This window comes from Brachyistius frenatus, unplaced genomic scaffold (genome assembly GCF_029030835.1).
Source record: "Brachyistius frenatus isolate BFR_SWC_R1_liver_20210118 unplaced genomic scaffold, ASM2903083v1 Contig_93, whole genome shotgun sequence".
NCBI classification, from domain to species: domain Eukaryota; kingdom Metazoa; phylum Chordata; class Actinopteri; family Embiotocidae; genus Brachyistius; species Brachyistius frenatus.
In genome coordinates, this window is record NW_027210692.1 from 643234 (window position 1) to 657576 (window position 14343).

The 14343-nt window shown below is 41.2% G+C and overlaps 1 protein-coding gene across 1 annotated transcript; it reads left to right on the forward strand.

Annotated features, from left to right (window-relative positions):
• The first annotated feature begins 6227 nt into the window (after positions 1-6227).
• On the forward strand, positions 6228-9278 carry cldn11a (claudin 11a). The gene is made up of 3 exons (XM_069710615.1): positions 6228-6700; positions 6878-7042; positions 8910-9278. The coding sequence occupies exons 1-3, from the start codon at positions 6475-6477 to the stop codon at positions 9170-9172; spliced, it is 654 nt and encodes a 217-aa protein (XP_069566716.1). The 5' UTR covers positions 6228-6474; the 3' UTR covers positions 9173-9278.
• Positions 9279-14343: the final 5065 nt, after the last annotated feature.

Genomic DNA, 14343 nt, shown 5'->3' on the forward strand with positions numbered 1-14343 from the left:
AGTTCCCTTTAAAATAGACAAATTAAAAAGTTTACATGTGCAGCTTACACAAACAATATCTGTAGTCTAAATAAGTCTGTTTTACAGTTGTGGGTGCAGACATTTCCTTTTCAGGCAAGGAGTTTCCCCATCTTCAGCCTTTATGTTAACCTTAGCTGACTTGTCCTGACTCTGCCTTTAACACACAGACATGAGGTTGACATCAATCTTCTGATACAACTCTCTAAAATATTACTGAACATTTCCCAAAATGTTGAAGTATCCCTTTAAGTGACGTGATGCAAAACTATAGTTCACATACAGCCCGACTTCAACTCAGTCAAGTACTGCAGAGCGTCTCATCAAAATGATGTACGAGTCGTGACATGGCTCCCTCTCCCTATACCTCTCCGTCTCTCTCTCCGTCTCTCTCTCTCTGTCTCACTGGCCAACATATTTCCCATCTCCTATATTAGATAATGCACAGCCCACCATGTAAAGAGCAATAGATTATTCTATTCCTGGTGACAACAGAGGGGAGAGGGGAGAGAGGAGAGGGGAGAGGGGAGAGGGGATGGGCAGGGGAGGGGAGGGGAGGGGAGGGGGGATTATAAAGAGCAGAATGATGAGGAGGCTAATTTGAGCAGTTCGAAAATGCTGGAGAGAGAGAGAGAGAAATAGTGAGGGCAGGATATATATATATATATATATATAGGGTTTCAGAACATGTATTTTGGAAAATAAAATGGCCCTTTCTTAATCCACTCTCCTCACCCCTGCTACCTACGTAAATCTCTCCCCAGCACTAATGAACTATTACAAGAAATACCGGGAGTATATTTACTGTGCTGACAGTCTGCACTCCTGAGTCCCCAGAGGGCCAGAACGAGTTATTTATCACCTTCTCTTTCTCCTTCCTTGTTTCTAGTTGTAACTTTCTTCTCTCGCACTTCTTCAGCCATATGGGGAATGACACGTGTATCTCTCATCTTCTCCCACAGAGCGACGGGGCCGCGCCGCTCTGTTATGTTCTGCGTGGTGTAGTTAGCAGTGCCTGTGGTGATGTATTGAGTGTAATGGCCAACAGCGTTTGTTGAGATTAATTGATACTAATGGCTAACACAGTTAGCGGTGAGTGATGGCTGCTACACCGCAGACACACCGGCGGATCAGACACAAATCAAGTTGCGACGCGGCTCCCATTGCAGCAACATGCTCCTTCTGTTCTGTCATCTACGGTGCAGTCTGGAACAAAAAGGAGGTGTGTGCGCGACCATAAAGCAGCACTTTGGCCACCAGTCAGATGAAAGCTTTAGTGGAGGGTTCTGATGCATACTGTGAGATCCACTTTTTGGCAGCCAAATGCAAAAAAATTATCATTCAAGTAAAAGGTAATTGCTGGAAATTGGCTCTGTTGTCTATTTAAAAGTGATAAACGACTAGCAGTCGCAGCAGTTTGCAGGACACCCAAAAAGTCTTGTTAAAAATTAAGCTGTTGTGCAAAAGTTTACATGCAAGAACAGACTAGAATGAGCATTATGCATGCCAAACGGGCGATGGCAAGCTCAGGTAGCTACATTATGACAGGTGGTGATGTGAGCGATGGATGTGCATACTACAAGACAGAAGATGTAAGCGCAATTCATCTTAATCGTCTTTGTAAAAAATCCTGACAAGAGATGCATGTTAAGGCCATGGCACGGAGCCAGGGATATAAAATAATTTCCACCAGCACAACTAAGAAGCAACTTAAATTTGGAAGCTCTGAGCTCACGTATATTTGCAAGAAAGGATTTTACATCACAATGCCTTTTATTCAAATATAGAAATGTCAGCAAAAACTATGTCGAAAATTCTCCTAATATGAAAGCTTCAGTTTTACTCGGCAGAACTTCAGCATAATTTTTTTGGGGAATCGAGTGTTTCTTAGAGATCTGCATGCTGTAAAATAACCATCAAGCCCACAAAGGCCCGACAGAGAAAGCTTCTGCACACAGAAGGAATCGAAAGCTGCGAGCTAAATTATTTTCCCTGCTTCCGATTTTCAGAAACACTAATCCAGATGGAAAAGTTGCAGGTAAACATGAAAAGTTTTGTTTGCAAATGAGACAAGTATTAAAAAATAAAGAAATCTGACACTTTATCTGCTTGATAGCACTTTAGTCAAAGCAGCTGTTATGTGTATTTCACAATTAAATGATGAATACTGTATTTTCTCAAGCGATCAACTGTGCAGCACTTTGATTGAAACCTCATCAGTTTGACTCACGTCACTGTTGCACTGTGCCATAAACTGATCGTCCTCTCCTCGGCTCCTGTCTCTTGTTAATCACAGAATGTGACTTGACAAGTATTTGAAAAAGTATCCATCATTCCACGAGGTCAGGATGACTCATCTAGTATGGCTGCCGCTCAATCACGGTGGACCGGGCCTAAAAAGGTTCCCTACTTAACCCAATCGCTCTATCATTGCTCCTCCTCACCTCCCCACTCATAACTCATTCTCTTCGAACGCAACCGTACCTCTCTGAACCGGACCACTAGTCTTGGTTTGCTGAGACAAAAGAGCATGTCATTGCTCTTCATCTCCTCTGGCTGCCTGACTGACAGTTCTGACAGCATGAAGAGGGAGCAGAGGAGTTACTCTGTCGTGCTGCCTCTCTTCTGTGTTCGGATGCCTCTGTCCACACACACACACACACACACACACACACACACACACACACACACACACACACACACACACACACACACACACACACACACACACACACACACACACACTCACACTCACAGTCTACATGAACCCCTCCCTTCTTTCCCTCCCCAGGAGGGCTAGAAACCCATCATCCTTCGATGTCAGTGTCACTGTTGCAATCCTCGACACATTAGCATAATATTCCCATTCCCTTGCTGCCTCACTCGTCCAGTATCAGACAAACAGCTCTGGGAATCATCATGGGATAGTCTCTGCTCACGCTACTTCATTTTTTTGGACTCTCTATCCGGTTTGCTCTCTCATTCTCATGCATACACACAATTTTTCTATCTTTGATTCAGTTATTCTCAGACATCCATCCATTCATCCATCCATCTCGATCAGAGGCATGAGAAGATGTGAGGAGAAAGACAGAGAGCAATATTTATATGAAAGACTAAGATACAGAGTTATGGTGAGAGAGATGAAGTCTAACACTGCTTACATGGCCGACTGGCTGAATCCACCAACCTCAGTGATCTATAATGTGCTCACATTTTACCATGTTTACACTAATATGACAGACAAACACACACACACACACACACACACACACACACACACACACACACACACACACACACACACACACACAGTGTCAAGGGTTTGAGATAAACACAACCTGAATACATACTTCACATTAATAAATGTTAGACACAAGCTTCACCCTCAGTAAAAGCATAGCCATGTGCAAATCAAAAGGCAGATAATCAGCTGGAGGCTGTGTAAGGGCTGGAGGTTCAGACCGAACTGATGTCAGGGTGTTGTAATTGCCTGAATGCAACTAATTTCCTCTTAACGCGAGTAAAACTCAATTACAGTCTTAAAGGCACTAAAAGAAGCAAAAATACTGGTTTAGAACAATCTGTAGACTATTCAAAAACATAAGGAAGCTCCACTGAATGAATATGACTCAACACCTCCTGCGGCGAACCCCAGTGAAAGCCTCAGTTGATTATCTCCAGTGGAAGGTTTTCATTTAAGAAGCAGCGTCAAGAAATATTGAGCATGCTGACACAAAAGCGCCGGCTGAAACTTGTGTTTTAACGGCTTTTTGTCTCACTGATACAATATAGTCTCATTCGTTCCTTTACTTTTTACCAATTGCACCTCGTTGAATTAAAACAAAAAACAAAAAACAAAAAAACATGCAGCCGGTGTTAAATTTTAATAAGGTAATACTGTTGAAATGAAGCACTGAAGTGAAAAATTGCACAAACTTCCACTGACCTGAAAGTTAGAATAGATACGTACAGAGGAACAGAGCGGCCCTTCTAGAGATCAAGATTCTTATCTATAATTGTTTTTGTGCACATAAACAAAAAAAGAGTGAAAATACCTGACGTGCTTATTATACCCAATCATAATAACATCAAGATCAGTTTTGGGTCAACAGACAAACAAGAGGACACAATTGCAAAAGGACAACACATTGGAAGAAGTGGGGCACACATGCCATTGCAGTCGGTGACCTTGTGCAGGTATCTGAAGCGTCTCTGTCTTCCTCTCAGACTGATTGCTATGCTGCTGCCACGTCACCGGACTGATGTGAGTGATGGAGGACTTACTTAACTCCATCCTGCAAGGACGGGGAGGAAGGAAAACAGCTGAATGTCAACTATGGACTCACTGCTGTGCTGTGTCGCCCCCTGTTGATGACTTGGACTATCAATCAGTGGTTCGGGAGAGATTTAGGGAGCTCCATCAGGATGCATATTGTGTAACAGCAACTGACTAGCCAACATTGCGTAGCCAGAAATAACGTTGGGTGGAGGCATGGAGAGCAAAAAGAAATATGGGCATGCATCCAAGAACATTTCACTTCATGAAACAAGAACACTTAATAGGCAAACGTAATCTTACTTGCAAATAAAAATACACTTTTTAATAAATTACACCTGGTGAGGTAGGGAAACGAGCCTGGCACTAATGCGCGCTTATCTGGGAGGATAACGCGCGCAGGTGGGCTACCAGACGCAGGTGGCACAAAGTACACAAGTAACAAAGAAGCCGTAAAACAATTCAACAAGGCCTCCAGACTCAACACAATAACAGCCAGGCCCAATAAATACAGCCACTGCAGAAAGTCTCCCAGCTGCACAATACACGCTGGGAAACAGCAGAGTTCAATGCACAATTACGTAATTGTGCAATTTTAATTACGTAAAACGGGTAAACCAGCAGCAGATATGATGGATGTAAACATCTTACCTGGGCTGATTGCATTGAAATAGCCCCACTATAATCCACTCTGATCTGTTGCGTTTCAGTGAACAAAGAAGGAAGGATACACTCTGTATCACCGCTGAAGCTCAGGTTTATTCGACTGAGAGGAGATATCACTGAGAGTTTGTCATGTGCGGGGCCTGTAGGACATAAATCATCTCGGAGAGTGTGTCACTGCAGTTTAACATAAGGTCCAGCTGGCCGCTTCAGGTAGAAAAGTAAGTGCTTGCAAGTTGATTTGGCCTGAATTTGCATCAACATTTGACTGATCAGGGGAAATGAATGACCTAAATTTGAACTTTTCAACTTCATCGTGACCTTGTCACGTGACGAAAGGAGGTAATTTACTTCCGTCCCACTGCTCTGAGAAGAGCTGTGAGTGACAGACAGAGGAGGATGGACAGACTTACACAATGTGACTGCCGCCTTCGAGAAACCGAATCACTATTTATTAAGTGGTAAATAAGACCCAAACAATCGCCAGCAGAAGTACTTTATTGATCCCTGGAGGGGAATTGGTCATTTTACAGGTGCTCACATTCTAGAATTGAAATTCATAGTGAAATTACACGAAAAATAGAAATGAAAAAAGACGCCCTGTTTTTTTTAGAACTTTGATCTGGAAAACATGTACGATTTGTTATTAATTAGATTTTCATCAATTCAAATTTAAAGCAGTGTCTTCTAAATCCTGTGATTACATGGCTCTGAGCTCACATGCTGGCCATACCCAATAAACTACTGATGACGAAAACTGATTAGTACTGACACATTGATGTTATACTTAGATAAATAGGGATTCAAGGTGGGTTATAGCTGTCGTGCAAAATGCAGTGTCATTGTCTGGCTGGACATCTGTGTGAAAAATATAGCAGCTTCAGTAACTATGTGTGTGTGTATGTAATCATAAAACATCATGAAAGACAATAAAGAGATAATGGGTAAAACTGTTGAGTGGTGGTATATTTCTTACTGTGTTTCTTCTCAATTCAATTCACATTTATGACGCTTGAAGTAAGCAAATACCGTGTGACCAGTAGATGGCAGCAGATTTCTTATTATCTATTCTCTCTTCCCAACTCAACCAGCGACTCGCTCAGTCAGCCAACAGGCTGCATCATTTGATGTAGGAGAGGGGCAGTGCGCTTCCAGTTTTTGGAGGGACAATTCGTCTTTTTGTCTCCGTGTAAAGCTCAGTATCTGATTGGCTGAAAGTTTGAGAGTATTTTTTTTTCTTTTACTGAACTCCCCCTATAAAACCTGTGATGGTGTTAAAGTTTCAATCTTTTAAAGTGCGCAACGGAGCACATTGTATGGAGTTACGAAATTGGAGGGCAAAAGTAAACGTTAACACTGGATTAACTTGTGTGGTGGAATATAAATTCTAACATCACATTTAACGCTGTATCTTTTGGCGTATTTAGTCTTTTTTTTTAAAATTATTCTACTCAGCTTCCATTTTTAACAGTTTCTGAACTCGGAACAGGTGATCTTTACGCACAGTTTGTACCATGGCGAACTCTTGTCTCCAACTCAGCGGCTTCCTCCTCAGCTGCCTCGGCTGGCTGGGCATCATCATCGCGACAGCCACCAATGACTGGGTGACCACATGTAAATATGGTTTGAACACCTGCAAGAGGATGGATGAGCTGGGAACCAAGGGACCCTGGGCGGACTGTGTCATCTCTACAGGACTTTACCACTGCGTCTCCCTCACCCAGATCCTGGACCTGCCAGGTAGACACTGCTCTGTGTTCTCTCTCTTGATGCCATGCTATATGAATAATCTGTTCTCTTCAGAATTAAAGCATGTTTAAGCTTTAATTTCTTGGGTTCTCGGTTTTTGTCCCTATTGTCCATGAACATTACCCACAAGCATAACTTTCTGATGGAACTTTATCCTTGTTTCTATAGCGTACATCCAGACGGCTCGTGCCCTCATGATCACAGGTTCAATCCTGGGTCTTCCAGCTGTGTTGATACTCCTCATGTCCATGCCTTGCATCAGCTTTGGCAATGAGCCCCAGAGCTCCAAGAACAAACGATCCGTCCTGGGAGGAGTGCTTACATTAATAGTTGGTAAGAAACTTTATTTCATTCAATTCAAATATTGCAGCTTTAACAGTTTGCTGGCTAACCACTGCAATGGCTAGACAAAATGTAAACCAGAGCAGGATGCACTGTGACACTGACATGCCCACACCAACATCTCTTCCAACCTTCCTGACTCTGACCTCTTTTAACCTCGCCTGAAATGCTTACAAGCTGCTGAGAGCAGAGGATGTTGAACATGGACATCTTCCTCCCTCTGGTTGACACATATGCACGCGCTCGCGCTCACACACATATGTTCCTGTTCCATCGAACCCTTCCCCCCCCAGATCCCATCGCATTCCTCTCCTCCACCTACTCTTATCCACACCCTGCCTTTGTCCTGATCCACAAAGGAACTCCCGCCCCAAACTGCCCAGTTTACTGTGCTTATAAATATTTGACTGATGCTGCAGCATTTTCCAGCATCTGTGTCCCTGAAATGAAATTTTAACACTCGTTTCCACATCATTTTACTTTTCCACTGCCTATTTTTTTCACAACAAAACTAATAGATGGATATATCCCCAAATCAACACCATAATCATTCCAAAATACTGTAGCCTTAACTCCAACTTTAATTATTTATGTCCTCTGAAGCATCATTTGGGAAGATTTCAGTCAACATTTAACTTATGGACTCATTTCTTTTCTCAATCTGGTGCAGAATAGTCACAATTTACTGGTATTATGGTTTCACTCTGTTGTTCTGTTTTAACTTCTGTTGCGTACTGGCAAGAACCCAAAATGTACTGCATATGTCCCTGACAGCCGTACAGGGAGTTCAATATTTGTACAGGTTCCTCTGTGGCTTATGAAGCTAATATTATTCTATCCATTATTTCTTCCAATCTGTCATTCCCTTTTATCCTGAAAGAAGATAATAAAATCGTAATGGCTTTATTTTTCAAATGTTTCCTCTCTCTTTCTCTAACTGTTAAAGACATTTTCAAAGATTAAAATAGGACAAACGTATCATAGAGTGTTACAATGATCCATCTTTTTATATATTTTATCACACCATTAGTGGGTCAGGGTTTGTAAAGCTACTGCATGTGTAAGGTCATATAGTACATGACTGTATTCCACTGTGAGTCTGTTGATACTCGAGTCGCCTGTCCGTCTGGTTTTGTAGATACTCATGGAAAGTCCTAGAATACAGATACATACAATGTTACAAAGAGCCTGACAAGCACACACTATTGGACGAACACATGTTCTTTACGTTGTGGCTGCTGCAAGGAGTTTAGTGTCAACCCATAGCTCACATTTTACATGCGTATCTGTACTCTGTACCACCTTCAACACTCAATTGTTTATCTAGCCATGGTCATTCACAATTAGTTTTTGCATGCTGCACTGTTTTGCATCCCCACTCTGTATTCTTCTATATTCATTGTTATTCTGTGCTCTGTGGGTATAATGATGGCACAGCATACACAGATGTGTATAGGCAGTATTTATGTGCAGCATTTTGCATCCCGTTTTATTTTGAAAGATGTACGTTTATGCATAATACTCAGTAGCGCCATTTTGCATTACTAACTTTATGATGCTTAGGTGTTTTTAATTTAAGTTGAATATGCATTTAGGTTGCATATATTCATACATTTTGTATCCCCAGTTTGCAATTTGCCATCCAAAGTTAGTTCTTTGTAAATAGTTGACATTGAGTCTGGCTGTTATAATATAATTTGTACGTGCTGAGTTTTTTTTTTTTGTTGCTTGCACCATTTTGCATCCCTATTTATATTATGTAATTTGCCATTCAACACTGTGTGGTCTTTATTGTAATCAGCAGCACCTTTTTTTTTAAATCCCAAACTTAATTTTTGTTCTGCCTCTTTCCCTTCAGCGTTATGTGCTATGGTGTCCACCGTCTGGTTTCCGATCGGTGCCCACAATGAGCATGGCCTCATGGCATTCGGCTTCTCCCTCTACACTGGATGGGTGGGCACTATTTTCTGTCTGCTGGGTGGGTCCATTGTCACCTGCTCGACAGAGTCCTCCTCCTCCCACTCCTACCAGGACAACAACCATTTTTATTACTCCAAACAGGGAGGTGGAAACCAGCCAGCCGCCACCTCCACCAATCATGCCAAGAGCGCCCATGTCTGAGACTGGAGATGAATCCCACGTTGATGCGTGAGGGACTGTGGTTTGTATATAGAGAAATATGCAGAAGAACAAAAAAACACACATATTAGCATTCAGTACAATAAGATGTAAAGAGAAAGAGACTCATTTACAAACTCATTCAAGTTGGTTTATGCAAAGGAAAACACAAATTCTTGAATGAGCACACAAACATACATCAAAATATAAATATACAAAAACTGTTTTGGTTGAGATTTATTTTTACTTCAGTGGATTGTTTTTCTATCATAAAGCTAATCTTCCAGCCTCCTCATTATGTTGGGTGTGGTGGGGACTCTCCTTACTGTTACATAACTGTTCAATCTCTGGTCCAAGGTCCAAACCACACATGGCCTTGTGTACTGAGATGTTATATGCGATATTAGTTCTATTTTTCTATTATGTACCTAAAGATGAAATCTTATGAGGGCCTTTTTTTGATAAGTGTGGTTTTTTTTAAGCACCAAATCATATCATGATTTATTGTCTTGATTAAAGCAGGGTATGACAATATTATGTTTGGAATTGAAAATGTGATCATTAACATTGTTTATGTGTTGATTTTGTTTTTGGCAGTATCGTACGACTCTAGCGAATTTGCCTCTTGAGTGATAGACTTGATTAAAATAATGTAGCACTGTTTTTTTTTTTTTCCCTAGCCCCCACAGGATCATAATCGCGTGATGGGAACATAAATTTATGTTTTAGCCGTGTAATCAAGTCTGGGTATTTGCACTGAAATAACTTACTGAAGAGGACAATATTCAATTATTTCATCGTTCAAAGTTACAGTGCACATTTTTATTTTCTTATGTTGCTCATGTTTAAGGTTTCGATAACAAAAGGCAGCACGTGGCACAATAAATTTCAATTTAACATTTTCCTCATGTAGCTCTTAAAACTGTCAAGTATGTTTCACTAGTGTACACCAAAAAAAAAAAAATCAGTATTATGTAGATCAGCTTGTCCTGAAGGAAGGAAAGTATCCTGATATTTCCAACTCAGATCTTTACAGAAACAGTGTCAGCTACCACTATTTATTGTTTAACTGATGTGCTATTTTTGAATTTTCAACAATAAAAACAAAGTACTTAAAACTACCTTTGTATTAAGTGCAACTTGGCATTATTACAATACATCGATAGAAACATTTTCTTCCCACATGTCATTTTGCCATCTTTGTTTTGGTGCTGAATTTAATTTTGGCATAAACACACAGCAGGCAGAAAGTGGACGGTGTATGACGTGTGAGAGAGATATATGGTAATCACTGCCTGGGAACAAGCTGTGTGTTTTTATTTCTGCTGCAGATTAGTGACATAGACTGTTGATTGTGTGAATCTAAGTTGAAGATGATAAGAAAACATTCTATAACTCAGTGACCTCGAGTGAGATCAGCATGGAGGAGCCTGTCTCTAAGACTGTGAAAGCCACACACACACACACACACACACACACACACACACACACACACACACACACACACACAGTATGCAACTGAGAAAAATAATTGTGTCCAGTGTGTGTGTACTCCCTCTGTCCACATCAAGGTCACTGAGTCACACCACAGATTATTACATGACACTTTGAAACAACATGTTCTGTCTCATTGTCCTCAGTTTATCATCAAACACGCACGCACACACACACACACACACACACACACACACACACACACACACACACACACACACACACACACACACACACACACACACACACACACACACACATCTACACACTGATCTCCACTCAGTCACTGTATTTCTACATATCCTTGTCACTTTGCCTCTGAGTTTCCTGGCATGCCCGTGTGTGCAGGTGTGTGATCGTGTCGGTGTGTATATTCCCTGAAATGCGATGCTGTTCCAGGCATGGAGCCATCCAGTCCACAGGAGGCTGGTGGGAGGGTGGAAGGCAAACAAGCTGTTCTGTAGTGCTGAAGGAGACATGTAGTGTTATGCTACACTTGAACATGTTGCTGTCTGTCAACAGAAAAAGCTGACAAAGTTTGAAAAGAGGCCCTGTTTGTTTAAAATCTGGGGGAAAGGGAGGGGAACAGTTTGTGAGTGCATGGATGAGTGTGTGTGTGTGTGTGTGTGTGTGTGTGTGTGTGTGTGTGTGTGTGTGTGTGTGTGTGTGTGTGTGTGTGTGTGTGTGTGTGTGTGTGTGTGTGTGTGTGTGTGTGTGTGTGCGCGCGCGTAAAATCTGAAAGTTAGTTCCTCTTATCAGAACACAGTTGTGTTCCAGTGTATTGAACCTACACTGCCGTGGAAGGTCTTTCTTTGGTATTTCTGCCTATTGCATGATGGCTTCCTCACAGGTTGTTGACCTCACTGCTGCAGACACTGCTGTTCTTTGATTTTGAGGGAGAGACACTCTAATAACAATTAATATTTTAGATTTTAGATTTCCACCATTGTGGAGTCTCTGAGTGAATGGCAGAGAAATGCCATTTATCTGCTTCCATGCCATGAGAAAGAGGATTAATATCACTCTCATGTCTGTTGAATAACTTTGTAGCTGGAGCCCACAGATGGTTGACTGAGCATAAACAGCATAAACAGTGGGAACAGTGCAAAACATCTAGCCTGGCTCTCTACACTGCATGGAAAAGAGGACATCCTCGGCTACATTAATAGAGACATGAAAGTGGTGTTATTTCAAGCATTCAACATTTACTTTTAGAGAGTGACAGTGTCACATACTACAACATATAGTCTAAGCTAATGCTTGCCTCAAAATGGACCTTTAGCCTGACTCTGCCCACAGCCTGAATCTTCACCACGATAATAGTCTGGAAACCCTGTTCATATTCAGGTTTGCTCAGCAATGCTGAAGGGTAGACCAATCAGCGACCAGTGGGAGTGGTTAAGTAGTTCCAACAATGGTGCCAGTGGTAGTTTAAAGGGAGTTTATCTCAGTTGATGTTGGGCGAAGACGAGGTATACCCTGGACAGGTCGCCAGTGTTTCAGCACTCCGCAGTTTCAAAATCAACCCGAGGTTTACACCCATTAGGATGCAATGACTGGAAACAATCCTCAATGAAGGCCCGACCTATATATTCAATTTGGCTCTGGTAATACCAGAGTAGGGCCTTTATACAACAAAAGACAAAACAGCTTAAAACACACAATGACAAAATTCCCATCGATATTTGATCCTGCCACCAGAGAGGGTTCTGCAAATAAGCATTTCTCAAAATGCACAACTATTTCTTTAATAACAAAATCAACCAAAATAGCAAGACAAATCTGCAGCAGCTTGGTTAAGAGTTTAAGAAAAGATTTGAGCTTATCAGGCCAAAACAGACCTGAATGCATTTAGCCATTTTTACCATATCTGGTGAAACGGGTGAATCATCTGGGTCATATTCAAATCAAGATTTTGTTATCCACAATACATCCACCCTTACAACCATGCATAATATCATTGTATATGTATGTATGTATGTATGTATGTATGTATGTATGTATGTATGTATGTATGCATGTATGTGCATATTTATCTCGTGAATAAATGAGCAAGCCACCGTTTGGTATTTGCAATAAATATCTTTCATTGTTGCATGGAAGCAATATCAACAACTCAGCAAAAAAACAGTGCACCCAGGAGAAAAATAACCACACATATGGAAGAAACCTGACAAAAATGAACATAGAAAAAAAGTACGTCGTACAGATTTGTGCCAAAATATACATAACAGAAAAAGGAATATCTAGTTGTTTGCGAGAGAAGCCAATCTCAACAAGTCCAACACACACTGACTGGACACTTGGCCACAGCGAACACAGAGCACAGGAAGAACATGGCACGCCTTCTCCGAGACAAAATAAACAAATAGTAGCTGACTTTAAAAGCAATAGTGGCAATATTTGATTGTGATTCTAGTTGACCTTTTATAGAATTGTATTAAAATAGTCTCTGCATGTTTTCTGTCTTACTTGGAAACCTTCGATTGATGTCTAGACCGACCGTTTCAAAATCCTTCAAAGGAAAGGATTCAAGTTTATAAATGAGCTTCATCACTCTAGAGAGACTACAGTTGGTAAAAATATATTTTTTTAGCAGTTTCTCCCAGGCCTCCTTGTGATTCAACATAAAGACAGAAAGTGAAGAATGATAACTCCACCCGGCTCTGCTGTGCACACCTTCCCGAGGAGGGCCTGTGGATGGGAAACAGCTGTAGAAAAATACTTTTCCTTTAGTTTGCTCCTCCTTTAGTGTTGTACTTTTCACTGCTGGACAAACGGATCTGATGTCGTCATCGGAGTCTTGACTAATACTTAGAATTTTGAATGAAATACTAGCAACTAGGATTTTTTTTTTTAGAAATGATCATTGCACTGTTGACTAAAGTCACTGTCAGAAAAAAAAAAATCTATCCTCTTGTGATAAAGTAGCTTATTAGCAGACCCTCCCATGAAAAAACTCTTAGCTCTGTTTTATCTTTAAGTGTTCACTTTGAAGAAACTAACGTCTCCTGTATGTGAAGAGTAAACAAACATGGTGGACTTTGGCTTGCAGAGGTTGCGGTTGAGAGGATGGACATATAGGAAGTAGGCTGACTGCAAGTGTTTGAGGGAGGATGTGAGAGGAGTCGCCCCCCACATCAGTGTGTTTGCTACATGTACTACTTCCTATTCAAATGGGACTCCGGTTCCCATACCTGGGTGAGGAGATTACTGCAAAGTGGAAAGATAAGTATTGAATTGAATCCAGTAAATAATGCTCTTAGAATGTATTTCTCATTTAATATGATATTAAGTTGTAAAGTAAAAGAAAGATTTGAGTTTGAATACAAACTGCAGCAATAAGGTGACATTCTGGACCATTGTGTCGTTGAAGATTATTCGGTTGTTAAACGCCTGTTAAATCTCTCTGGAGCACAGAGGGAGGAAGGTTTCCCAGGAATAAGAACTAAGCCTGCATTTGATTTGGTTTAGTGTTCTATTATGTCTCGTTGCGATCAGTCACCACATGCAAAGTACAACATTTAAAGTCTGGGCCTCGTGCATGACGGCATGCTACACATTCACCAAACGGTCACATTGAGGCGCAGGCGTAGAACACACATCACACACACACACACACACATACGTAGTGTACATGCATTCACACACAGTCTCGATGCATATGCACAGAGCAGATA

Coding starts and splice junctions, on each gene's coding strand:
- cldn11a (XM_069710615.1), top strand. CDS start 6,475: ATGGCGAACTCTTGTCTCCAACTCAGCGGCTTCCTCCTCAGCTGCCTC. Junction 6,701..6,877: donor CCAGATCCTGGACCTGCCAG/GTAGACACTGCT, acceptor TTGTTTCTATAG/CGTACATCCAGACGGCTCGT. Junction 7,043..8,909: donor AGTGCTTACATTAATAGTTG/GTAAGAAACTTT, acceptor CTTTCCCTTCAG/CGTTATGTGCTATGGTGTCC.